At 47.0% G+C, this 27,962-nt stretch overlaps 1 protein-coding gene across 4 annotated transcripts in view; it reads left to right on the top strand.

Annotated features, from left to right (window-relative positions):
- Nucleotides 1–1,263: 1,263 nt before the first annotated feature.
- Nucleotides 1,264–27,962, top strand: part of DHTKD1 (dehydrogenase E1 and transketolase domain containing 1) — a 55,647-nt gene continuing 28,948 nt past the window's right edge. Inside the window, exons 1-7 of one of the 4 annotated variants that reach the window (XM_063610098.1) lie at nt 1,264–1,475; nt 11,880–12,035; nt 14,722–14,933; nt 17,750–17,944; nt 19,209–19,478; nt 21,808–21,979; nt 24,672–24,870. In XM_063610098.1, the coding sequence (XP_063466168.1) occupies nt 14,733–14,933; nt 17,750–17,944; nt 19,209–19,478; nt 21,808–21,979; nt 24,672–24,870 (1,037 nt within the window). In that variant the 5' untranslated portion in view covers nt 1,264–1,475; nt 11,880–12,035; nt 14,722–14,732. Of the gene's footprint in view, nt 1,476–1,548; nt 1,805–11,879; nt 12,036–14,721; nt 14,934–17,749; nt 17,945–19,208; nt 19,479–21,807; nt 21,980–24,671; nt 24,871–27,962 lie in introns of those variants that run through there. The other 3 variants (XM_055296631.2, XM_063610097.1, XR_010113807.1) reach the window with 3 other exon arrangements.

The following is a 27,962-nucleotide window of genomic DNA, read 5'->3' as shown; positions in this document are numbered from 1 at the left end:
GTGCTGAGTTCTACCTACGGCTAGACTGGGAACTAAGGGCAGAAACTGTGCCTTATTAATCTTTGTAACCCAGCAGAGTGCTTTATGAGTGTACTGGTTGAATGAGTAAGAAGGAGGATGTCTTGGGCTTGTATGTATAATATTCCTAGGAGTTTGGGGTATAGCTGCACAGCTTACTGGAACGAAGGATGACTGACCAGGTAAGGATGCAGACTCTCTCCCCTACCATACTGGCAAAGTTGTTTTTTTTTTTTGAGACGGCGTCTCGCTCTGTTGCCCAGGCTGGAGTGCAGTGGCACAATCTCGGCTCACTGCAAGCTCCGCCTCCTGGGTTCACGCCATACTCCTGCCTCAGCCTCTCCGAGTAGCTGGGACTACAGGCGCTCGCCACCACGCCTGGCTAAATTTTGTATTTTTAGTAGAGACGGGGTTTCACCGTGGTCTCAATCTCCTGACCTCGTGATCCTCCCGCCTCGGCCTCCCAAAGTGCTGGGATTACAAGCGTGAGACACCGCGCCCGGCCACTGGCAAAGTTAAAAGTAAGCCACAGAAAAAAATCATTTGGGAAACTCACTTAGAGACAGACCAACTAATCGTTCATGTCCAATTTCTTTTGACTCTCATCCCTTTCTTCCCTGCTCCCTTTACCCTATTTCCTTCTTTCTCTCTTAATGTTTTTTGTTTGTTTGTTTGTTTGTGAGACAGAGTCTCCCTCTGTCGCCCAGGCTGGAGTGCAGTGGGCACATCTTGGCTCACTGCAACCTCTGCCTCCCGGGTTCCAGCGATTCTCCTGCCTCGGCCTTCTGAGTAGCTGGGACCACAGACACCCACCACTATGCCTGGCTAATTTTGTATTTTTAGTAGAGACGAGGTTTCTCCATGTTGGTCAGGCTGGTCTTGAACTCCCGACCTCAGGTGATCCACCCGCCTCGACCTCCCAAAGTGCTGGGATTACAGGTGTGAGCCACCGCGCCCAATCTAATTTTTGTATTTTTAGTAGAGATGGGGTTTCGCCATGTTGGACAGGTTGGTCTCAAGCTCCTGACCTCAGATGATCCTCCCCCCTTGGCCTCCCAAAGTGTTAGGATTACAGGCGTGAGCCACCGCGCCCGGCCTCTCTTAATGTTTCTTAAGAAAACAAAAAAATTAGGGGTATTGATTTTGTAGCTGCGCTAAATAAGCTTTGCTTTTTGTGTTCCCTGGTCTCAGTCCTAGCCATTTCCTATCCACCCTGTGGCTAATTTGTCCTTTCTGTAACAGACCCCCTAGACTGTGTCTATGCGGTTGGACAGAGGCGTGATGGGTGAACACTCCCGGCCGGAGACTACAGGCGCTGCAGCTACGTCCACTTTCGTACTGGCAGCAGGTGCCGCCCCGCGGAACACTTAACTTGCCCCGCGCTGCGGTGTAGCAGAGCGGTCTCAGCAGCCCGCACCGCCCTGAAATCCCGCCCCAATCCTGGGCGTGGCTTCGCTGTGAGTGCTGCTGCCACGGATTGGCTTCCCCGGTCCGGCCCTTCGGCCAATGAGGGGCGGGGGCGTTGTCTGGGGGCGGGGCTCCGGCCTCTCCTTGGCGAGTCCCGGATTTACCAGGGCTAGTGGGACCTCGTCGGGCTCCCGCCTTAGCATGCTGGCAGGGAGATCGGTGAACATGGCCTCTGCTACTGCGGCAGCAGCACGACGGGGCCTCGGCCGGGCTCCCCCTCTCCTCTGGCGTGGCTACCAGACCGAGCGGGGCGTTTACGGCTACCGGCCGAGGAAGCCCGAGAGCCGCAAGCCCCAGGGCGCCCTGGACCGCCCCCCAGGTCGGGGATGGGGCCTGGGCGGTGGGAGCGGGGCTGGGACGCAGAAGCTTCCCCTGGCCGACTTGCGGTGGGGTGTCGGGGTCGGGGAACCGGCCGCCGGCCTGAACGCGCGGCCGGTGGAGAGGAGGGGGAGGTGAGGAGAGCAGAGGGTAGGTGTGGGTGCTCAGTGTCGGGGTCATCCCCCGTCCGGCCTCTGTAACTGAGGATCCTTGAGGTCCACGCTTGGGTGGTCTTCCCATCTTGCTGGTCCAGACCTGGTTTTGGAAGGGCTTTTCTTTCCTTTGTTGGAAACGTGTGAGAAAATCTTTTTTTCTTTTTCTTTTTCTTTCCTTTTTTTTTTTTTTTGAGAGGGAGTCTCGCTCTGTGGCCCAGGCTGGAGTACAGTGCTGCGACCACAGCTCCCTGCAGCCTTGAACTCCTGGGCTCAAGCTATCCTTCCACCTCAGCGTCCTGAGTAGCTGGGGACACAGAGGGACCACCACGCCCGGCTTTTTTTTTTTTTTTTTCACTTGTAGTAGAGATGGGGTCCCACCATGTTGCCCAGGCTGATCTTGAAATGCTGAGCTCAAGCTGATCCTGCAGCCTCGGCCTCCCAACGTGTTGGGATTACACGCTGAGCCACGGCACCCAGCCTAGAAAACCAACTCTTTAATGAGGCGGAGCTGTGGGAGAAGTAAAGTTTTAAGGTCTCCCAAGGATATATTTCCAGGACCATCTCTTTTATGTTAGGCTTTTATGTGAGCAGGTGGGGGGGTCCAAGACTGCACTGCTTGGGAGAAGTGGGCAGTTAATTCCAGACTTGGAAGACAGCCTGATATTTATTATGTATTTGTCTCCTTGTAGCTAGTCTGTTACTTTAATTTCAGAGTTTAACTCTTAACTCTGCTGAATTTGGAACTATGTGCTGGTGGGGTTTCTTTTCATTTTAGCCACTCTATTGACACCTCGATATGTGCTGGTGGTTTTAATGAATTAACAGTCATGAGTATCAGTTTTTAGAACTTCTGTTGCATGCTCATTTGAGAGACTAATTTTGAGTATTTGGTTTATACTCTAAAATTATTGTATCATTATTTATCCTCACGGAGTAGAAGATAAATACAGATTGCTTATTAGAGGAAAATCATTTGGCATCTTTGATCTGATCATTAGATTAACGTTGAAGATCCCCTTCAGCATCTGGGCACCTGACCTTTGAATGTTCCATCAATCACACACTAGAACTTCAATATTTTGCTCTTCACTTCGGAGGGCATTTAAAATAAACCTCGTATCTCTGTCTCTCTCTCTTTTTTTAATCCTAAAATGGAGTCTGGCTTTGTCGCCCAGGCCGGAGTGCAGTGGCATGATCTTGGCTCACTGCAACCTCCGTCTCCCGGGTTCAAGCGATTGTCCTGCCGCAGTGTTCTGAGTAGCTGGGATTACAGGCACCTGCCACCATGCCCAGCTAATTTTTGTATTTTTAGTAGAGATGGGGTTTCACCATGTTGGCCAGGCTGGTCTTGAACTCCTGACCTGAAGTGATCCACTGGCCTTCGCCTCCTAAAGTGCTGGGATTACAGGCATGAGCCACCGTGCCTGGCCAAGAGGATACCTCCTTTTTGCAGAGCCAAATTCCCCTTCCTGTCTACTTCCTCATTAGGGAGCTCCAACTTGACCTCATCTTTCTTCTTGGTCCTTCCTGAAAGTGACAAGAAACAATGAACATACACTCCTGAGCTACAGGTTTCAAGGGCATGTAGTCTGCCTCAGTTTCACCAAATGTTTTGTCCTGTAGGATAACACTGCCCATCAGCTTTCTAGGTGGAAATACCTGTGTCCTTGGTACCCATTGCCTGGCTGCTAATCCAATGCCATATATATTTTTAGGCTCTGTTAGGGCAGCAACCCACCTCTGGTACCAAATTCTGTATTAGATTGGAAGAGTTCAGGTGTTGTGATATACACAGAGAAGGGATATTTTCTTTCCTTCCCCTTAAGGTCATGACCCAGAAGTTGCATACATTGCTGCCACGTTCTCATTGTCCAAAACTTAGTCACATGGCCACCAGGTTATGGGGAAGGCTGGGAAGTGGCTCTTTATTCTGGGTGGCCATATACTGGGCTCTCTATTACTATCAAAGAGAGGGGAGAATGGAATTTGGGAATTGTAGCAGTCTCTGCCACAGAGGTATTATAGTAATCTGGGATGAGCAATCCACCTTTATCTTTTTCACCTCATATTTCATATCAAATCTTTTTATTTTTTATTTTTTAAATTTTATTTATTAGGCCGGGCGCAGTGGCTCATGCCTGTAATCCCTGCACTTTGGGAGGCCAAGATGGGTGGATCACGAGGTCAGGAGTTCAAGACTAGCCTGGCCAACATGGTGAAACCTCGTCTCTACCAAAAATACAAAAATTAGCCGGGCGTGGTGGCAGACGTGGGGCTGGGCGCAGTGACTCACGCCTGTAATCCCTGCACTTTGGGAGGCCGAGGCAGGCAGATCACTTGAGACAGGGTCTCACCATGTTGCCCAGGCTGGTCTCGAACTCCTGTCCTTAGGTAATATGCCTGCCTCAGCCCCCTAAAGTGTTGGGATTATAGGCGTGAGCCACCGTGTCCAGCCCCAAATAATTTATACTTCCTAAGGAATGAAAAGAGGGTTCTATATATGCAATTTATTTGTGACGTATAGTATATTTGCATTTTGTGTGTGCAAACATAACATTAATTACCAAGTATCTTTATATATGGGGCAACATATTAAACTATTACTGTGTTTTATTTTTATTTTTGAGACGAGGTCTTGCTATGTCACCTAGTCTGGAGCGCAGTGGTGCAGTCACAGCTCACTTCAGCGTGCACCCGGTTCACTGGCCTTCTTTCTTCATATGTTTATCTTGGCTAAAATAAATGTCTACATAGGATGACCACATCATTCACTAAGACTTCCCTTGTATTAAGGCTTTAAAGAGATATTGAGGCTGGACATGGTGGCTCATGCCTGTAATCCCAGCACTTTGGGAGGCCGAGCTGGGAAGATCACTTGAGGCCAGAAGTTCAAGACCAGCCTGGCCAACATGGTGAAACCCCATCTCTACTAAAAATACAAAAATTGGCCTGGTGGTGTGTGCCTATAATACCAGCTACTCAGGAGGCTGAGTCAGGAGAATCACTTGAACCTGGGAGGCTGAGGTTGCAATGAGCTGAGATGGGGCCACTGCACTCCAGCCTGGGTGACAGGGCAAGACTCTTGTCTCAATAAATAAATAAATAAGTACAAATAAATAAATAAATAGATATTGAATTTGCCTCTAGTAACCTTTTGGATGGCAGTGGTTTCACTAGTTACAATTTGACCCATGATGAGTCTTCTTTGTAACTAAGTATTTGTAACAGCTTGTACTTTCACCTCTGTAAACCTCAATTTCCAAGGAAACTTGAATTTATTTATCAACAATGCCAATTTAAAATGGAGGTGGGTTTAGGAGTAGTGATTCATGGGTGTTCTTTTTTTTTTTGAGATGGAGTTTTGCTCCTGTTGCTGAGGCTGGAGTACAATGGCATGATCTCGGCTCACCATAACCTCCGCCTTCTGGGTTCAAGTGATTCTCCTGCCTCAGCCTCCTGAGTAGCTGGGACTACAGGCATGTACCACCACGCCTGGCTAATTTTGTATTTTTAGTAGAGACGGAGTTTCTCTGTGTTGGTCAGGCTGGTCTCCAACTCCCGACCTTGTGTGATCCACCCACCTCGGCCTCCCAAAGTGCTTGGATTACAGGCATAAGCCACCATGCCGGACCTGTTTATTTGTTTTTTTGAGACACAGTCACTCCGTGGCCCAGGCTGGATTGCAGTTGGGCGATCTTGGCTCACTGCAACCTTTGCCTCCTGGGTTCAAGTGATTCTCTTGCCTCAGTCTCCTGAGTAGCTGAGATTACAGGCATGTGCCACCCTGCCCAGCTAATTTTTGTATTTTTAGTAGAGATGTGGTTTCACCATGGTGGCCAGGGTGGTATCAAACTCCTGACCTCAAGTGACCCACTAACCTCTGCCTCCCAAAGTTCTGGGATTATAGGTATAAGCCACCGCACCCAACCCATGAAAATATTAGCTCTTTTACTTTTTTCTTTTTTGGACAGGGTCTCGCTCTGTCACCCAGGCTGGAGTGCAGTGGCATGATCTCGGCTCACTGCAACCTCTACCTCCTGGGTTTAAGAGATTCTCCTGCCTCAGCCTCTTGAGTAGCTGGGACTACAGGTGCTCACCACCATGCCTGGCTGATTTTTGTATTTTTAGTAGAAACAGGGTTTCGCATATTGGCCAAGCTAGTCTTGAACTCCTGAGCTCAAGCCATCTGCCTTCAACCAGGCTTTTCTGAAGGCCGCAGTCTCTGGCTAGCTCTTTTCTCATGAGCTCTCAATTCCGAGTTTCAAAATCTGGAAAAGCTCAGTCTGGCCCAGCTTGACTCAGCCTCTCCAGCAGCAAGGCAGACTGGATTAATGTGTGCATGCCCACCGGGCCCCACAGCTTGGCATGGGAGGGTGCAAAGTGAGGGAGAAGAAGCTGCTTCAGCTCTTGTACTCTAAGTTTGAGGGCTCTGAAAAGCTTTTATCATGAAGCATGACTCTTGATCTCAGGACTTCATTCAAATAATAACAAATATTTCTTGAGCGTCTACCATGTGTTAGTCTTCTTAGCCAGAAGCATGCCTCCGATATTCTCCTTTATTTTTAAGAGGAGTGCAGGCGTGTATCTGCTGTTGTTTTCTCTATTCTCTCTGGCTTCGTTAGGGACTTAAACATCAAATCTAATTCCTGTGACCTTTTGCAGATATTATGAACAGTAAACTGTTTGGGTGGTATTACGCCTAATGTAAAGGTATTCATTTTTCTCTTGTAGTAATTCTTTCATTTCTGCAGTAATAGAAAGTTTTGTTTTTGTTTTGTTTTGTTTTCTTTGAGACACTCTGTGTCGCCTAGGCTGAGTGCAGTGGCACAATTACAGCTTACCACAGCCTCAGACTCCTGGGCTCAAGTGATCCTCCCACCTCAGTCTCCTCAGTAGCTGAGATCACAGGCACGTGCCACCACAACCAGCTAATTTTTGTATTTTTTTGTTTTGTTTTTGAGACGGAGTCTCAGTCTCGCTCTGTCGCCCAGGCTGGAGTGCAGTGGCACGGTCTCTGCTCACTGCAAGCTCCGCCTCCCAGGTTCACGCCATTCTCCTGCTTCAGCCTCCTGTGTAGCCAAGACTACAGGCGCCTGCCACCATGCCCGGCTAATTTTTTTGTATTTTTAGTAGAGATGGGGTTTCAGTGTGTTAGCCAGGATGGTCTCGATCTCCTGACCTTGTGATCCGCCCGCCTGGGTCTCCCAAAGTGCTGGCATTACAGGTGTGAGCCACTGCGCCCGTCCAATTCTTGTATTTTTTGTAGAGACAGGGTCTCACTCTGTTGCCCAGGCCGGTCTCAAACCCTTGACCTCAAGAGGCCCTCCTGCCCCAGCCTCCCAAAGTGATTACAGGTGTGAACCACAGTGGCCATCCAGTAATAGGAAGTATTTTATGAATAATTCTATTGCTGTGCTCTCATTCTTTTAAGTTTTATTTTTATTTATTTTTCTATCCTTCCAGAGAAAAAGAATTAAATATTTTAATTTCGTTCTTTGTTATAAAGGTAATACAGTTGAAGTATGTTTTATCTAGAGCATTTGAAATTGGAACTTGATCAGTTAATTCCATTTATTTTTATTTTGCTTCTTTTTTTTAGTTCTTTTGTCTTTTCTTTTAAAACAATTTTGACAGAGCGAGACTCCGTCTCAAAAAAAAAGAAAGAAGAAAATAAAGCAATCTGAATGCAAAATCTCTAGATTTTTCTGATTTCTCCCCCTAATTTTACTTTTTCCCACAGCAACAGGCTTAGGGACAAATAGAACTGATTCTTATAAGCACAAAGTCAACTGATGAGAGCAGTGCTGCATATGCTAGAGAGAAGCCACAAACCAAAGCTTTTAGAGTGCATCAGGCAGCAAGTCCACTAAATGGCTGCATTTGAAAGAGCTTTATTGCCGGGTGTGGTGGCTCTCGCCTGTAATCCCAGCACTTTGGGAGGCCGCGGTGGGCGGATCACGAGGTCAGGAGATCGAGACCATCCTGGCTAACACGGTGAAACCCCGTCTCTACTAAAAATACAAAAAAATTAGCTGGATGTAGTGGCACAGGCCTGTAGTCCCAGCTACTTGGGAGGCTGAGGCAGGAGAATCGCTTGAACCCAGGAGGCAGAGGTTGCAGTGAGCCGAGATGGTACCACTGCACTCCAGCCTTGGCAACAGAGCAAGACTCTGTCTCAAAAAAATAAAAATAAAAATAAAATTAAGAAGAGCTTTATTAGGCCGGGCGCAGTGGCTCACGCTTGTAATCCCAGCACTTTGGGAGGCCGAGACGGGCGGATCACGAGGTCAGGAGATCAAGACCATCCTGGCTAACACAGTGAAACCCCGTCTCTACTAAAAATACAAAAAATTAGCCGGGTGTGGTGGCGGGTGCCTGTAGTCCCAGCTACTCGGGAGGCTGAGGCAGGAGAATGGCGTGAACCCGGGAGGCGGAGCATGCAGTGAGCCGAGGTCACGCCACTGCACTCCAGCCTGGGCGACAGAGCGAGACTCCGTCTCAAAAAAAAAAAAAAAAAAAAAAGAGCTTTATTGTACATGTTCACTGTGGAAAACTGCGAGAATACAGTAAGCAAAAAATAACAAATCTGCCTGGGTGTGATGACGTGCACCTGTAATCTCAGCTACTTGGGAGGCTGAGGGAGGAGGATCTCTTGAGACCAGGAGCTTGAGTCCAGCCTGGGCAATATAGCCAGACCCTGTTTCTTTTTTTTTCTTTTTTTTTTTTTTGGGACGGAGTTTCACTGTGTTGCCCAGGCTGGAGTGCGGTGATGCAATCTCCACTCACTGCAAGCTCTGCCTCCCGGGTTTACGCCGTTCTCCTGCCTCAGCTTCCCGAGTAGCTGGGACTACAGGCGCCCGCCACCACGCCCGGCTAATTTTTTGTATTTTTAGTAGAGAGGGGGTTTCACCTTGTTAGCCAAGATAGTCCCGATCTCCTGACCTCGTGATCCGCCTGCCTCCGCCTCCCAAAGTGCTAGGATTACAGACGTAAGCCACCAAGCCCGGCCAGCCTGACCCTGTTTTTGATGAAAAAAAAAAAAAGGAAGAAAAAAGAACAAGTCAGCAATTTCTACATAGGATTATCACTTACATTTTTGATCAGTTTCTTTTGTTTATGAAATATATATGTGTGCATATATATAAGTATATATAATTACTTATACTAATATATATAGTAAAAGATAAAATATGTATTATAAACTACTCATATATACATACACAGTGTAACAACGTAGTGCATGCTTTATATATTGTGGTCATTCATTAAGAGTTTTTTGGGTTTTTTTTGAGATGGAGTTTCATGCTCGTCACCCAGGCTGGAGTGCAATGGCACAACCTCAGATCACTGCAACCTCTGCCTCCAGGGTTCAAGCGATTCTCCTGCTTCAGCCTCCTGAGTAGCTGGGATTACAGGCATCTGCCACCAGGCCTGGCTAATTTCTTGTTTTTAGTAGAGACAGGGTTTCACCATGTGGGCCAGGCCGATCTCAAACTCCTGACCTCAGGTGATGAGGTCACCTTGGCCCGCCTTGGCCTCCCAAAGTGCTGGGATTACAGGCATGAGCCACTGTGCCCGGCCATTCATTAAGTCTTGATGCTTTTTCATCAATCATTCTTCTACAATATTATTTTTTAATGGCTGTCGGCAATTTGAGATGAGTTAGTGCCATTGCTTCTCCCTCAGAGGATGGGTTTGTAAAGACAGAACTAATGATAGGGAGCTGTCAGTGAAGAATGAGGAGGGCCTACCTTTGTCTTCAAGATGGGAGGGTGCGGGTGAGGGCCATTGAGTGCCTTCACGTTGTACTCATGCCCTCTAGGGACAGCCAAGTTCTGATTAAGCCCAGGAGTGTGAGGAACGTTCAGAGAGCTGGGGAGTACCAATATTTTGTGTATTTTATTTTTTAGAGATGGGATCTTGCTCTCTCACCCAGGCTAGAGTGCAGTGGTGAGGTTCCAGCTCACTGCAGCCTCGAATTCCTGGGTTCAAGCTCCTCCTTCAGCCTCTTGAGTAGTTGGGATTATAGGTGTGCACCACCATGCCTGGCTACCAATATTTCGAGATGGGCAAAGAGAAGTCCCCCAAAAGTGACTGAGGTTGAGTAGCTCTGGAGTTAGAAAGAAAACCAGGTTCCTGCAATGCCGTAGAGCCCAGGGAAGAATATGTTCTTAAAAGGAGAGAGTGGGAGCCGGGCGCGGTGGCTCACGCCTGTAATCCCAGCACTTTGGGAGGCCGAGGGGGGTGGGTCACGAGGTCAGGAGATTGAGACCATCCTGGCCAACATGGTGAAACCTGATCTCTACTAAAATACAAAAAATTAGCCGGGTATGGTGGCATGCACCTGTAGTCCCAGCTACTTGGAAGGCTGAGGCAGGGGAATAACTTGAACCCGGGAGGCAGAGATTGCAGTGAGCCAAGATTGCGCCACTGCACTCCAGCCTGGCGTCAGTGAGACTCTGTCTCAAAAAAAAATAACAAAAGAAAAAAATAAAAGGTGAGAGTGGCCCACAGGTCCGTGCTTTAGACATAGTCTATCTGGATTTTAGCCACAAATATGAAGGCTTCCTACTTCATATGACAGTGATGGAGAACTTGAATAAGGTTCAAAATAGAACCCTTAGCAGTTTATAGGACTAACTCCCAGGCTGAAATCAGTTCATTTCCTGGGATGGTTTGATTCGTTTATTTGACCTATTATGGCTTCACCTAACTGCTGTATTAGTGCAAACACATCCTGTGCGTGTTCAGTACCTCTGTGTTCTTTCCTCAGTAAACCTGCTACAAGTAAAGAGGTGTGCTTTGGCAGTGCCTAGAATACAAACCCAAGTGCATAGATGGCTCTGAAATCATTCCACGGCAATGCTTGTTTATAAAATAGACCTTAGAAGTTTTAAAATATGTGGGCCGGATGCAGTGGCTCACGCCTGTAATCCCAGCACTTCGGGAGGCCATGGCAGGCAGATCACGAGGTCAGGAGATCAAGACCATCCTGGCTAACACGGTGAAACCCTGTCTCTACTAAAAATACAAAACATTAGCCGGGCGTGGTGGCGGGCGCCTGGAGTCCCAGCTACTCGGGAGGTTGAGGCAGGAGAATGACTTGAACCTGGGGGGCGCAGGTTGCAGTGAGCCAAGATTGCACCACTGTACTTCAGCCTGGGCAACAGAGCAAGACAACGTCTCAAAAAAAAAAAAGTTTGAAAATATGCTAACAATTGTCTCTGGGTTCTGAAAATAAAAACAGAAATTGTAAAAATGTGTTTCTTGGCCTTCTTTGGGAGGCCAAGGTGAATGAATCACTTGAGCTCAGGGGTTCAAGACCAACCTGGGCAACATGGTTAAACTCCATCTCGACCAAAAAAAAAAAAAAATTAGCCAGGTGTGGTGGTGCATGCCTGTAGTCCCAGCTACTCGGGAGGATGAGGCAGGAGGATCACTTGAGCCCAGGTTGCAGTGAGCTATGATGGTTCTTGGCCGGGCGCGGTGGCTCATGCCTGTAATCCCAGCACTATGGGAGGCCGAGGTGGGCGGATCACAAGGTCAGGAGATCAAGACCACCCTGGCTAACATGGTGAAAGCCCATCTCTACTAAAAATACAAAACAATTAGCTGGACTACTGGGAAGCTGAGGCAGGAGAATGGCATGAACCCGGGAGGCGGAGCTTGCATTGAGCCTAGATTGCACCCCTGTACTCCAGCCTGGGCACCAGAGCGAGACTGTCTCAAAAAAAAAAAAAAAAAAGTGATGGTTCTACTGCACTCTAGCCTGGGCAATAGAACAAGACCCTATCTCTAAAATAAATAAATAAATGAAAAGTAAGGTGTCTAGGGCTGTAAGAGCTTCTTTGAAAAACTAATTTTTGAGATTTGTAGTCATCTCCTAAACTGTTTGTATTTTTAAATTTTCCCCTGATTTAGTTGATCACGGCCTTGCCAGGTTGGTGACAGTATATCGCGAGCATGGTCATAAAGCTGCCAAAATCAACCCCCTCTTCACTGGACAAGCCCTGCTGGAGAATGTGCCTGAAATCCAAGCCCTGGTGCAGACACTGCAGGGACCCTTCCACACGGCAGGTATGGCTTCTGCATAGCAGACGGGAGCACGGAGCTGCACACCAGGCCAGGCTCCTGCCTCTGTTCTTGAAGAAGCGGCATCCCCACTGGAGCTGAGACTCCCACAGGTGTGAGGAGACCCAAGGGGCACATTGAAGTATGGTCAGGGAGGAGCATTCTTGGGATTCTAGAAGTTCTGAGGAGGCCTGTTTTCTCAACGTTCAACAACATTGAATTGGCTGGGCACAATGGCTGACACCCATAATCCCAGCACTTTGGGAGCTCGAGGTGGGAGGGTCATTTGAGCCCAGCAGTTTGAGACCAACCTGGGTAACATAGTGAGACTGTCTCCACAAAAAAAAAAAAAAAAAAAAAAAAATTAAGCTGGGCATGGTGGTGCATGCCTGTAATTGCAGGCACTCCAGAGGCAGAGATGGAAGGATCGTTTGAGCCTGGGAGGTCAAGGCTGCAGTGAGGCTTGATCATGCTACTGCACTCCAGCCTGGGCAACAGAGTGAGACCCTGTCTGAAAAAGCAAACAAACAAAAAACCTTGAACTCTAAAGTGCCATATGTTTAGCATATGTCAATTTATTCTCAAAGCCACTCCCAAAAGTAGTTATTGTCCTCTTTATGTTGTAGATGGAGAAACAAAGAGAACTTATATAACTCATAGCTGCTCAGTGGCAGAGGTGGGGTGAAATCCAGGGCTGCTTCCATTCCAAAGCTGGCACCCCCTCATTCTGTTTTCTTTCCTAGCATGGGAACTTCGAAAAAGTTGGGCCTGCGTCATCAGTCATGATTTCAGGGTCCTACCTCATGTTACTTTTTGAAGTTAGTCTTGCAAATATCAAATTCTGATTGTGTGTATCAGTGAGTCATGTTTCAGTCATCTAATGCCGTGTGATAAACTACTCCAAGACGTAGTGGCATTTAAACCCTCAACGATCATTTTAGTGTCTCTTAGCGTTCGGGGGGTTACCTGGGCTTTGCAAGGTGGTAGTTTTCTCTCTTTTTTCTTTTTTTTTTGAGAAGGGCCTCCAAAGGCCCTTTTCTTGAGCCTCTGCAGAAAGAACTGATTCCTCAGCACCTCATAAAAGCAAACGAGTTAATGTGGAAAACATTAAGTGACATGATTAATGGCTCAGTTGGAATATAGTGGGGATGCATCTAACTTCCTCAAAAGACCAATACTTTAAATCTTTTTATACAAAAAAGAAATACAATAAACTTTGTTGTAAGAAACCATAAGCCGGCTGGGCGTGGTGGCTCACGCCTGTAGTCCCAGCACTTTGGGAGGCCGAGGCGGGCGGATCATGAGGTCAGGAGATCAAGACCATCCTGGCTAACACAGTGAAACCCCGTCTCTACTAAAAAAAAATACAAAAAAATTAGCTGAGCATGGTAGCAGGCACCTGTAGTCCCAGCTACTCAGGAGGCTGAGGCAGGAGAATGGTGTGAACCCGGGAGGCGGAGCTTGCAGTGAGCCAAGATCGCGCAACTGCACTCCAGCCTGGGCGACAGAGCGAGACTCCGTCTCTAAAACAAAAAAAGAAACCATAAGCCAGGGGTGTCTAATCTTTTGGCTTCCTCGGGCCACGTTGGAATTAGAATTGTCTTGGACCACACATAAAATACACTAACACTAATCATACCTAGTGAGCTAAAAAAAATCACAAAATCTCACAATGTTTTAAGAAAGTTTATTCATTTGTGTTGGGCCACATTCAAAGCTGTCCTGGGCCACATGCAGCCTTGGACAAGCTTGCTAAGCAATATAAAGTAAAGGTTGGGGCCGGGTGTGGTGGCTTATGCCTGTAATCTCAGCACTTTGGGAGGCTGAGGCAAGAGGATCACCTGAGGACAGGAGTTCGAGACCAGCCTGGCCAAGATGGTGAAACCCCATCTATACTAAAAATACAAAAATTAGCCAGACATGGTGGTGTGCATGTGTAGTCCCAGCTACTCGAGAGGCTGAGGCAGGAGAATCACTTGAACCCGGGAGGCAGAGGTTGCAGTGAGCCAAGATCGTGCCACTGCACTCCAGCCTGGGCAATGAGCAAAAACTCCATCTCACACACACACACACACACACACACACACACACACACACACAAAAGAAATTACTGTAGAAACAAAACTTGGCATAAAGCAGCAGCAGGCTCTGTCCTTGTGAAGGAAGTGGGGGTTTTCTCCCCTTCTAGTTTTACTACTTCATGACCTTTGACCATATTTTTGGTTTTTTCTTTAGAAAAAAATCTAGATAAGCATTAATAATGACCCAATTTATTTATTTATTTATTTTGGGACGGAGCCTTGCTCTGTCGCCCGGGCTGGAGTGCAGTGGCGTGATCTCGGCTCACTGCAACCTCTGCCTCCCGGGTTCAAGCAATTCTCCTGCCTCAGCCTCTTGAGTAGCTGGGACTACAGGCACACACTACCACACCCAGCTAATTTTTGTAATTTTAGTAGAGACGGGGTTTTACCATCTTGGTCAGGCTGGGCTTGAACTCCTGACCTCAGGAGATCCACCCGCCTTGCCTCCCAAAGTGTTGAGATTACAGGTGTGAGCCACCGCACCCGGCCAATAATGACCCAAGTTATTAAGAACAAAGCACTCTGTGTTGAAGTAATTATTTTGGTATGTTCCAGAATTAACTTGCCACGTGATTATTTTTTAAAGTGACTCCTTTGATTGTATTTCACAGGATTATTGAACATGGGGAAGGAAGAGGCCTCACTTGAGGAGGTGTTAGTCTATCTCAATCAAATCTACTGTGGGCAGATTTCTATTGAAACCTCCCAACTTCAGAGCCAGGAGGAGAAAGACTGGTTTGCCAAGCGGTTTGAGGAACTGCAAAAGGAGACGTTTACCACAGAAGAGCGAAAACATCTGTCGAAACTAATGCTGGAATCTCAGGTAAAAAGGAGCATCTAGGCTGGGCGCAGTGGCTACTGCCTGTAATCCCAGCACTTTGGGAGGCCAAGGCAGGCAGATCACCTGAGGTCAGGAGTTCAAGACCAGCCTGACCAACACGGAGAAACCCCATCTCTACTAAAAATACAAAAATTAGCCAGGCATGGTGGTGCATGCCTGTAATCCTAGCTACTCGTGAGGCTGAGGCAGGAGAATTGCTTGAACCCAGGAGGCAGAGGTTGCAGTGAGCCGAGATCGCGCCATTGCACTCCAGCCTGGATAACAAGAGCGAAAACACAGTCTCAAAAAAAAAAAGGAGAATCTAATAGCAAGGGCATAGGTCAGCCTCACTGCCTATAAAGATATATAGCCTGGCTGACATAGAGAAACCCCATCTCTACTAAAAATACAAAAATTAGCCAGGGGTGATGGTGCACACCTGTAATCCCAGCTAATCAGGAGGCTGGGGCATGAGAATCCCTGGAACCTGGGAGGTGGAGGCTGCAGTGAGCTGAGATTGTGCCACTGCACTCCAGCCTGGGTGACAGAGCAAGACTCTGTCTCAAAAAAAAAAAAAAAGATAAATAACTACTGAAGAGAGGGAATTGAGCCATTAACTCTGAACTTAAATCCCTCATTACTTCAACACAACAGATCATAAAACACACACCATTTTATTATTTTATTTTTCCTCAGAGATCCTTGTTCTGAGCACATCATTTTATTCTAAGTAGCAAAATGTTGGTTGCCAAAATATTGACCTATTGGCTCTCCTCAGAGTCAAAATACTTCTTGTGTATGTGTCTACTCACTCTATAGAAGATGACAAGATCCTTAAGACCTTACTTCTGACTGGGCACAGTGGCTCACGCCTGTCATCCCAGTCCTTTGGGAGGCTGAGGTGGGCGTATTGCTTGAGGTCAGGAGTTCAAGATCAGCCTGGCCAACATGGTGAAACCCCGTGTCTACTAAAAAAAAAAAAAAATACAAAAAATTAGCCTGGTGTGGTGGAGCATACCTGTAGTCCCAACTACTTGGGTAGCTGAGGCAGAAGAATTGCTTGAACCCAGGAGGCGGAGGTTTCAGTGAGCTGAGATCGCACCACTGCAGTGAGCTGAGATTGCATCACTGCACTCTGGTCTGGGCAACAGAGCAAGACTCTGCCCAAAAAAAAAAAAAAAAAACAAACAACAACAAAAAACACATATAGTTCTTAAGGTTTTATTTATTTACTTTATTTTTATTTTTATTTTTATTTTTTTGAGATGGAGTCTCGCCCTGTCGCCCAAGTAGCTGGGATTACAGGGGCGTGCCACCACACCCAGCTAATTTTTGTATTTTTAGTCGAGATGGGGTTTCATCGTGTTGGCCAAGATGGTTTCGATCTCCTGAGTTCATGATCCACCTGCCTTGGCCTCCCAAAGTGCTGAGATTACAGGCATGAGCCACCATACCCGGCCTTTAAAAAAAAAATTTTTTTTTTAATTTATTTAAAATTTCTTTCTTTCTTTCTTTTTTTTTTTTGAGATCAATTTTCCCTGTCGCCCTGGCTGGAGTGCACTGGTGTGATCTCAGCTCACTGTAACCTCCGCCTCCCAGGTTCAAGCCATTCTCCTGCCTCAGCCTCCCAAGTAGCTGGGACTACAGGTGCGTGCCATGATGCCTGGCTAATTTTTTGTATTTTTAGTAGAATGGGGTTTCACTGTGTTAGTCAGGATGGTCTCGATCTCCTGACCTCGTGATTCACCCCGCTCAGCCTTCCAAAGTGCTGGGATTACAGGCGTGAGCCACCGCGCCCGGCCTAAAATGTGTTAGCCAGGATGGTCTCGATCTCCTGACCTCGTGATCTGCCCACCTCGGCCTCCCAAAGTGCTGGGATTGAGGCGTGAGCCACCGCAACTGGCCTAAAATTTCTTTTAATATGTAAGCAAAAAAAAGTCTTTTGATAACAGGACATACTGTCACCATTCAGGGCTATGTATAGTTGCAGTCCTTGAGACAGTCTTGCTCTGTCACCCAGGCTGGAGTGCAGTGGCACGATCTCAGCTTACTGCAACCTCCGCCTCCTGGACTCAAGCAATTCTCCTGCCTCAGCCTCCTGAGTAGCTGGGATTACGGGTGCGTACCACCACACCTGGCTAATTTTTATATTTTCAGTAGAGACGGGGTTTCACCACGTTGGCCAAGTCTTGAACTCCTGGCCTCAAGTGATCCACCCGCCTTGGCCTCCCAAAGTGCTGGGATTACAGACGTGAACCACCATGCCTGGCCTGGTCTTACTTCTTAAGAACTAAAGATACTTAAGTTCAGAACTTAATCTGAGATGATCAAAAGATGACATGTGGAAGAGAGGCTCAATACAAATGAATGGAACTGAACCTCTGTTGGGGCTGTGACCAGGACTCTGGAATGTCAAGATGGCAAGAAGCCCCTTCCTAATAGTTTGGGTAGTTGGATAGTTTGCAGCCTTGATTCATACCATAGAGCCCCATGTGAAAACTGGGGTACTGGGAAGAGGCAGCAGAAATCTAAGGCCTTGCTTCCAGTCCAGAAGAACACACATTCTAAGGGGGTTTCCTTGGGGTGAGTTATTCTGCCGCTCAGGTTATTCTCCTCGGCCCCTCCTGCTGTCCGGGATCCTTGGAAAGCCATCCCGCTGTGTCCATGTTATGTCTCTCTCTGGGATATGTAGTAAAGTGGCATTGCTGTGGCCACTTGGGGAGTATGGGGCCATCTCACAACACACACAGACTTATCTGCCTTCCACCGGAGAAGCTGGCTGTCTCCTGGCAGCTCATGTCTCACATGATGTTCTGCAGGAGTTTGACCACTTTCTGGCCACCAAGTTCTCGACAGTGAAGCGATATGGAGGCGAAGGGGCTGAAAGCATGATGGGCTTTTTCCACGAGCTGCTGAAAATGTCGGCCTACAGCGGGATCACTGATGTCATTATTGGGATGCCCCATAGAGGGAGGCTGAATTTATTGACAGGCCTTTTGCAGTTCCCTCCAGAGGTAAGGTTACTCGCTGTGTTTCTCAGTAGCACTATATGATTGATTGTAACAGAATAAAACTGCTGGTTTCATTCTGGTGATAAATGATGTTGATGGTGATGGCTGGGCACTGTGGCTCACACCTGCAATCCCAGCCTGTTGGGAGGATGAGGCAGGAGGATGGCTTGAATCTAGGAGTTTGAGACCACCCTGTGGAACAAAGTGAGACTTTGTCTCTATTAAAAATAAAATAAGTTAGCCAAGCATGGTGGCATGCACCTGTGTTCCCAGCTACTCAGGAGACTGAGGCCAGAGGATCACTTGAGCCCAGGAGTTTGAGGCTGCATGAGCTATAATCTCACCACTGTGCTCCAGGCTGGGCAACAAAGCAAGATGCTGCCTGAATATAAATAAATTTTTAAAAAGTAAAACTCATGATGATCATTCATTTTAGGAAGTCAACTAAGGCTAGGCAAGGTGGCTCACACCTGCAATCCCAGCACTTGGGAGGCTAAGGCAAGAGGAGTGCTTGAGTCCAGGAGTTCAAGACCAGCTTGGGTAACCTCGCAAAACTCTGTCCCTACAAAAATAAAAATTAGGTGGCATGGTCTCTACAAACATAAAAATTAGGTGGTGCACCTGTGGTTCCAGCTACTCGGGAGGCTGGGATGGGAGGATCTCTTGAGTCCAGGAGATGGAGGCTGCAGTGAGCCGAGACTGTGCCACTGCCCTCCAGCCTGGAAGACAGAGCCAGATCCTGTCTCAAAAAAAAAAAAAAAAAAGAAGAAAGGCGACTAAGCATACGAGCAATTGGTCCAGGAGGTAGCTTAGACAGTTTAGTTAATTGACAGAGCTGGTATTTGGATTGGTTTTCCATATATTCTTACTTATTTATTTATTGAGACCTAATCTTGCTCTGTCACCCAGGCTGGAGTGCAGTGGCGTGATCTCGGCTCACTGTAACCTCCGCCTCCCAGGTTCAAGTGATTCTTATGCCTCAGCCTCTCGACTAGCTGGGATTACAGGCGCCTGCCACCACGCCCAACTTATTTTTTGTATTTTTAATGGAGACGGGGTTTCATCATGTTGACCGGGCTGGTCCCGAACTCCTGACCTCAAGTGATCTTCCCACCTCAGCCTCCCAAAGTGCTGGAATTAACAGGCATAAGCCACCACTCCTGGCTCTAAATTTTCGTTTTCGTTGTATGATTTCAACTCAGCACTTCTTCCCTAGCCTCCATTGTGATGAATGCCATGTTTTTCCTTTTGAATGTATCCACAATAGCTGATGTTCCGTAAAATGCGAGGCTTAAGTGAATTTCCAGAGAATTTCTCAGCCACTGGAGACGTCCTGTCTCACCTGACCTCCTCTGTGGACCTGGACTTCGGGGCGCACCATCCCCTTCACGTGACGATGCTGCCCAATCCCTCGCACCTGGAGGCCGTCAACCCCGTGGCCGTGGGCAAAACTCGTGGCAGGCAGCAATCTCGCCAAGACGGCGATTACTCTCCAGACAATTCAGCCCAGCCGGGGGACAGGGTCATTTGCTTACAGGTACTTGGAGCTTCTGGAAGTGAGGCCAGAGGTGGGGAAAACTGGGAAGAATGTGTCGGTTGGGAGGGCTGAAAGCAGATGGCAGACATTCATGATGAAACTAAGATGACCTTTTGGAAAAAGATTCTGGGATTGTTTTAAAAACTAACAGGAGATTCTTGAGGTTTAGTCTTGGGGCAACTGGCTTTAGCCTGGGCCTTCCACTTCTGTTTTCCTTGCTTGGCTCATGAATTAACTTAGGGGTATGGGCTGGCAAACCTGCTCCTTCTGAGAGCACAGATGTCATTATTTCTCTGGAAGTATGGCTCTCCTGGAAACTTCGTGATATCCATACATCTAACAAGACAAGTGTGAAAAAAAAAAGACTTTAAGTGTAGTTTTACTTCGTTTCTTGTTTACTTTATTATCTTTTCTTTTTTATTGCTTTTTATTTTGAGACCAAGTCTCGCTCTGTCACTCAGGCTGGAGTGCAGTGGCGAAATTTCAGCTCACTGCAACCTCTGCTTCCTGGGTTCAAGTGATTCTCCTGCCTCAGCCTCCCAAGTAGCTGGGACTACAGGCACGTGCCACCACGCTCAGCTAATTTTTGTATTTTTAGTAGAGACAGGGTTTCACCATGTTGGCCAGCCTGGTCTCGAACTCCTGACCTCAAGTGATCCTCCCACCTCAGCCTCCCAAAGTGCTGAGATTACAGGCATGAGCCACACTATACCTGGCCTATTTTTTTTTTTTTTTTTTTTTGCCTGTTTATTTTAAAATGAAGGTCTTTGGCATTAAGGCAAATAACACAAATGATCAGTGTGGTTCGTTCTTCTTCTACCCTGTCTCCCAGTTTTTGGTAACACAAGAAGTATCTTTTAGAGGTTTGGGCTGTGGTCATGTTTCTTCTGTGAGTATTCATTTAAATATAAACCTTTAACTACAGGAGATCATGAACGCTGGATTTCAGAATCAGTCTTCAAATTCCACAGAAATAGATAAATATATAAGGCAACCAAATATTCTATTATGCCTATGAATAGCCACGTTATCTTATGCATTTTAATTTTTCACAGGCCAGAAACATGTAGTGAATAAATTGGGAGTAGGCAGAATTGGATTTCATTATGATATGGCCGGCCCTTCCTTCCTTCCTTCCTTCCTTTTTTTCTTCCTTCCTTCCTTGCTTCCTTCCTTTTTTCCGTCCTTCCTTCCTTCCTTTTTCCTTCCTTCCTTCCTTCCTTTTTCCTTCCTTCCTTCTCTCCTTCCTTCCTTCCCTCCTTCCTTCCTTCCCTCCTTCCTTCCTTCCTTCTTCTTTCTCTCTCTTTCTTTCAAGATGGGGTCTCAATCTTTTGTCCAGGCGGGAGTGCAATGGTGCAATCATAGCTCACTGCAGCCTCAAATGCCTGGGCTCAAGCAATCTTCCTGTCTCAGCCTCCTGAGTAGCTGGGCCTACAGGTGCGTGCCATCATACCTGGCTGATTTATTTTATTTTATTTTGTGGAGACATGATCTTGCTGGGTTGGCCAAGCTGGTTTCAAATTCCTAGCTTCAAGCAACCCTCCTGCCTTGGCCTCCCAAAGTGTAGATATTACAGGTGTGAACCACTGCACCTGGCCTGATAGGGTGTTTCTAAATAGAAATCTTGAAATCATCAGCCAGACATTCTGTTTACCTTTCACATAATTTATAATACTCTATTTTAATCCTTCATTTTTACCCAGTACATTGAGCTGATCTTAAGACTGTGATGGCGGGCGCCTGTAGTCCCAGCTACGTGGGAGGCTGAGGCAGGAGAATGGCATGAACCCGGGAGGCGGAGCTTGCAGTGAGCTGAGATTGCGCCACTGCACTCCCACCTGGGCGACAGAGCAAGACTCCGTCTCAAAAAAAAAAAAAAGATTGACTTCTGAAATAAAAGGTGAAAAGGCCATTTTCTTTAAAATGATGATAAATGAGGCTGGTCGCTGTGGCTCATGCCTGTACTCCCAGCACTTTGGGAGGCCGAGGAGGGTGGATCACCTGAGGTCAGAAGTTCGAGACCAGCCTGACCAACATGGTGAAACCCCGTTTCTACTAAACATACAAAAAATTAGCCGGATGTGGTGGTGCATGCCTATAATCCCAGCTACTAGGGAAGCTGAGGCAGGAGAATCGCTTGAGCCCGGGAGGCAGACGTTGCAGTGAGCTGAGATCGTGTCATTTTACTCTAGCCTGGGCGAAAGAGCAAGACTCTGTCTCAAAAAAAAAAAAAAAAAAAGAAAGAAAAATTATTCCAACCTGAAAACCTAAATTTCTTAATCCCTTATATTTCTTTTCTCCCCACCGCTCCCCTTGCCTCATGATTTAGGTCCATGGTGATGCTTCTTTCTGTGGTCAAGGGATTGTTCCTGAAACATTCACGCTGTCCAATCTCCCGCATTTCAGAATTGGTGGGAGTGTACATTTGATTGTTAATAACCAGCTGGGTTACACCACTCCAGCCGAAAGAGGAAGGTCTTCTTTATACTGCAGTGATATTGGTACGTAACACAGGGAGGAACTGATGTTGCTGAAGCCGACATGGAATTCCTAGGGAAACCTCTGGTGCACACAGAACAATGAGCCTCACTGATTATCCCTCCTTTCATTTAATTAATTAATTAATTAATTAAATTTTTGAGATGGAGTCTTGCTCTGTCACCCAGGCTGTAGTGCAGCAGCACGATCTCAGCTCACTGCAACTTCTGCCTCCCGAGTTCAAGTGATCTTCTTGCCTTAGCCTCCTGATTAGCTGGGACCACGTGCATGCACCATCATGTCTGGATAATTTTTTTTTTTTTTTTTTAAGATGGAGTCTCACTCTGTTGTCCAGGCTGGAGTACATGATCTCAGCTTACTGCAACCTCCGCCTTTCGGGGGCAAGTGATTCTCGTGCCTCAGCCTCCCAAGTAGTTGGGACTACAGGCGTACACCACCACACCTGTCTAATTTTTGTATTTCTACTAGAGACAGGGTTTCACCATGTTGGCAGGCTGGTCTCGAACTCCTGGCCTCTGGTGATCCGCCTGCTTAGGCCTCCCAAAGTGCTGGGATTATAGGCATGAGCCACCATGCCCAGCCTATCAGTGTGATTTTTAAATCTAAAGAAATAAGACAAGGATGGAGCCACAGTGTGCCATCTGAAATTTCTTATAACTGGATGGGTGATCTGGTACAAGTCAGAGATCAACACAATGAGTACAACACCAGAGTCGTTATCTCTAGGATATTCAAACTTGGAGCGCCTGGGGCTTAGTGAAAAGGGATATGTTGAAATAGTATAGTTAGAAATAAGATGTGAAGGCTGGGCGCGGTGGCTCACGTCTGTAATCCTAGCACTTTGGGAGGCCGAGGCAGGTGGATCACCTGAGCTTCGGAGTTCAAGACCAGCCTGACCAACATGGAGAAACCCTGTCTCTAATAAAAACACAAAATTAGCCGGGCATGGTGGCGCATGCCTGTAATCCCAGCTGCTCGGGAGGCTGAGACAGGAGAATCACTTGAACCTGGGAGGCGGAGGTTGCAGTGAGCCAAGATCAGGCCATTGCACTCTAGCCTGGGCAACAAGAGCGAAACTCCGGCTGGGCGCGGTAGCTCACGACTGTAATCCCAGCACTTTGGGAGGCCGAGGCAGGCAGATCACAAGGTCAGGAGATCGAGACCATCCTGGCTAGCACGGTGAAACCCCGTCTCTACTAAAAAGTACAAAAAAAAAATTAGCCGGGCGTGGTGGCAGGCGCCTGTAGTCCCAGCTACTCGGGAGGCTGAGGCAGGAGAATGGCGTGAACCCGGGAGGCGGAGCTTGCAGTGAGCCGAGATCGAGCCATTGCACTCTAGCCTGGGCGACAGAGCGAGACTCTGTCTCAAAAAAAAAAAAAAAAAGCGAAAGTCCGTCTCAAAGGAAAAAAAAAAGAAATAAGATGTGAAGAATCAAAGTCAGCTTCTTTTTTACCTGTGGAAATTGGTAGGTTTTTTGTTGTTGTTGTTGTTCTGAGAGTCTTGCTCTGTTACTCAGACTGGAGTGCAGTGGTATAATCATGGCTCACTGCAGCCTTGACATCCCTGGCTCAACAGATCCTCCCTCCTCAGCCTCCTTAGTAGCCGGGATTTACAGACACGTGCTACCATGCACAGCTAATTTTTTTTTTTTTTTTTTTTTGAGATGGAGTTTCACTCTTGTCGCCCAGGCTGGAGTGCAATGGCGCCATCTCGGTTCACCACAGCCTCCGCCTCCCGGGTTCAAGCAATTCTCCTGCCTCGGCCTCCCAAGTAGCTGTGATTATAGGTGTCCACCACCACACCCAGCTAAATTTTGTGTTTTTAGTAGAGACGGGGTTTTACCATGTTGGTCAGGCTGGTCTCAAACTCCTGACCTCAGGTAATTCACCTGCCTCAGCCTCCCAAAGTACTGGGATTACAGGCGTGAGCCACTGCACCTGGCCACAGCTAATTTTTAAAATAATTTTTGTAGAGATTGAGTCACCGTGTTGCCCAGACTGGTCTTGAACCTCTGGTTTTGTGTGATCCCTCTTCAGCCTTCCAGATTGCTGAGATTACAGGCGTGAACCACTGTGCCAGGCTGAAATTGGTCGTCTTAAGAGAAAGACAGGGCTGTTATTACCCATTCCCAGTTTCACAGATTACAAGGCTGTTTGATGGTAGCAGCTATTCTCCTTTTATACAAACAGCCTGGACTGGATGCCTCTTGGGCTTGTTTATGTGAATCTTTTATGATTAGCCTCATGAAGATACTGAAGATCCATTCTTGAGCTTCTTTGGAGAAAAATTATCTTTTTCTAGGGTACATCCTTTAATGACCCTTTTATCTCAGGGAGAAAGAGAGTAATAATAATAACAATAACAAAATAAATATTAACTACTATGTACCAGGCACTGTTAGGCATTACAGTTGTATGTGCATTCACTCATTGAACCTGTGCAACATCACTAAGAGGTAGGAGCCCCATTCCCGGTTCATAGATAAGTAGGCTGAGATTTGTAGCTTTACCAAGGTCACACAATAAGTCCCAGAGTTGGAACTTGCCAGCTGGTCTCCAAAGCTGGGGTTGTTAACCAAACCAATATCTACCTGTGAGGACTGGGCTGTCTTTTGATGCAGGAAGTAGGGCTTAGAGAGAGCCATTGTCATTCTGGGTTAACTGTTCTGTTTTGGCTTGGTCTTCTGTCCTTCAGGGAAGCTTGTGGGCTGTGCCATCATCCATGTCAATGGAGACAGCCCAGAGGAAGTGGTCCGTGCCACACGACTGGCTTTTGAGTACCAACGCCAGTTCCGCAAGGATGTGATTATTGATCTGTTGTGCTACAGGCAGTGGGGCCACAATGAGCTGGATGAGCCATTCTTCACCAACCCCATCATGTACAAAATCATCAGGTACAATTATAAACCCTTGTGTGATATGCCCCCTAAAAATTAAAATTATTATTTTTTTTCCTTGAGATGGAATCTTGCTTTGTTGCCCAGTCTGGAATGCAGTAGCACGATCTTGGCTCACTGCAATCTCCACCTCCCCGGTTCAAGTGATCCTCCTGCCTCAAGTGATCCTCTTGCCTCAACCTCCCGAGTAGCTGGGATTACAGGCATGTGCCCCCGTGCCTGGCTAGTTTTCGTACTTTTTAGTAGAGACGGAATTTTGCCATGTTGGCCAGGCTGATGTCAAACTCCTGACCTCAGGTGATCTGCCTGCCTTGCCCTCCCAAAGTGCTGGGATTACAGGCATGAGCCACCATGCCCAGGCAGGACATGAAACTTTCAAAGCTAAAGCTGACACAGTTCTGGGCTGAAATGCAGGTGGCACAGTCTTGGCTCACTGCAACCTCTGCCTCCTGGGTTCAAGCAATTGCAATTCTTGTGCCTCAGCTTCCTGAGCAGCTGGGATTACAGGTATGCGTCACCACGCCTGGCTAATCTTTGTATTTTTAGTAGAGACAGGGGTTTCGCCACGTTGTCTAGGCTGGTCTTGAACTCCTGGTCTCAAGTAATCCACCCGCCTTGGCCTCCCAAAATGCTGGGATTACAGGCATGAGCCACCGTGCCTGGCCTCCCATACTCTTCACACTTGACATGGTTCCTCATTGAATAGAGAAAGGGCAATTTAGCAACGCAGCAGATGGGAAGATTGAATTAAGCAAACCTCGCCCAAATCTATTTACTGCAGTGTCGGCAGGACCAGAAATAGAACCTCAGTGATTCATTTCTACAAACCATAGCTGCAGACCTGCCTGGCACCTTGGTGAGAGGTAACTCGGAAGATTCTAATGAATGTTCAGAACCATGCTGTCCAAGATGGAAGCCACTAGCCATCAGTGGCTATTGAGTACTTGAAAAGTGGCTAGTCCTGATTAATGTGCTGTAAGGATAATACACACACCATATTTTAAAGACTTAGCTTGTAAAAATATAAACCCAAACTAGTATTTTTTAAATTTATTAGATATGGAAATTACAATATAATGAGTATATTGACTTAAATAAAATATATTATTGAAATGGCCAGGTGCAGTGGCTTATGCCTGTAATCCCAGCACTTTGGGAGGCCAAGGTGGGTGGATCACTTGAGGTCAGGAGTTTGAGACCAGCCTGGCCAACATGGTGAAACCCCGACTCTACTAAAAATAGAAAAATTTGGCCAGGCGCAGTGGCTCACCCCTGTAATCCCAGCACTTTGGGAGGCCGAGGCGGGCGGATAACGAGGTCAGGAGATCGAGACCATCCTGACTAACACTAATAAAAATACAAAAAATTAGCTGGTCGTGGTGGCAGGCGCCTGTAGTCCCAGCTACTCAGGAGGCTGAGGCAGGAGAATGGCATGAACCCGGGAGGCGGAGCTTGCAGTGAGCCGAGATCGCACCACTGCACTCCAGCCTGGGTGGCAGAGCCAGACTCTGTCTCAAAAAAAAAAGAAAAGAAAAGAAAAAGAAAAATTAGCCGGCATTGTGGCGCGTGCCTGTAGTCCCAGCTACTCGGGAGGCTAAGGCAACAGAATTGCTTGAACTGGGGAGGCGGAGGTTGCAGTGAGCTGAGATTGTGCCACTGCATTCCAGCCTGGGCGACAGAGCGAGACTCCGTCTCAAAGAAAAAAACAAAAAGAAAAGAAATTAATTTCACCTGGTTCTTTTTATCTTTTCTAATGTGACTGCCAGAAAATTTTAAATTACTCTTGGCTTGCATTTCATTTCTGTCCCATGGTGCTGATTCAGATGGTTAATGTGACAGAGGGGGAATTTGTTACTTTGGAACTTCCTTTTCTAGATACTAGAAAATAAAATAGATTCCCCTCCTCCAAGTTTATTTCCTTATAGATATAAATTAAAGCAGAGGAATACACATTTTATGAGCGTTTCTGATCCTTGGTACCAGAAAGAGGACTGCTCTCAGAAGAACTAATTGTGTTCTGTTTAGCTCTGAATTTAGCAGCTGAATGACTCAATGAACCTCAGGGCCCTATTTTATTTTATTTATTTTTTTGAGACACGGTCTTGCTCTGTTGCCCAGGCTGTAGTACAGTGGTATGATCACGGCTCACTGTAGCCTCGACTTCCTGGGCTCAAGCGATCCTCCCGCCTCCGCCCTCTGAGTACCTGGGACTACAGGCGCTTGCCACTACGCCTGACTAGATGGGGTCTCACAGCGTTACCCAAGCTGGTCTCGCCGTCTGCCCATCTCAGCCTCCCAAAGTTCTGGGATTGCAGGCATGAGCCTCCTCACCTGGCCCCAGGGCCTTATCTTTAAAATCTATCCTGCTTTCTTCTCTCTTATCAGGATTAAATGTGATAATACATGTGAATAGACTTTATAGTTTAAAGTATTACATGAATGTAGAGTGACATTTATTGTAACACCCAGGTGCTGATGATTGTAGTTAAAGGATGATAGACGCAACCTGAAAGATTGCGACTTTCAGAGACTGGGGCAACTTTGGATTCCATACCTTTTTAGATAAAGAGGGGTGCTGATTGGATAGACAGTGTGAGTCAGTCTTGGAAATAATTGTCAGAATTTACTAAATCATAGAAAAACTCTGTTAATTATTTCTGCTTGGATGCAGACAAAAACTTATAAAGATAAATTTGTTTTCTCTTACTTGCCTGGAAAAGAGGTTGTTACTATGAGTGCCTTCATTTACTAAATTAATTTATTATATTTAGGCCAGGCGCGGTGGCTCATGCTTGTAATCCCAGCACTTTGGGAGGCCAAGGCAGGCGGATCACGAGGTCAGGAGATCGAGACCATGGTGAAACCCCGTCTCTACTAAAAATACAAAAAAATTAGCCGGGCGTGGTGGTGGGCGCCTGTAGTCCCAGCTACTCGGAGAGGCTGAGGCAGGAGAATGGCGTGAACCCGGGAGGCAGAGCTTGCAGTGAGCCAAGATTGCGCCACTGCACTCCAGCCTGGGCGACAGAGCAAGACTCCGTCTCAAAAAAAAAAAAAAATTTTATTATATTTAACATTGTCTATTTATTTTG

The sequence above is a fragment of the Symphalangus syndactylus genome, chromosome 10 (genome assembly GCF_028878055.3).
Source record: "Symphalangus syndactylus isolate Jambi chromosome 10, NHGRI_mSymSyn1-v2.1_pri, whole genome shotgun sequence".
Taxonomy (NCBI): Eukaryota; Metazoa; Chordata; class Mammalia; order Primates; family Hylobatidae; genus Symphalangus; species Symphalangus syndactylus.
Note: the sequence above shows the minus strand (reverse complement) of the source record. Positions and strands in the feature narration are given on the sequence as shown.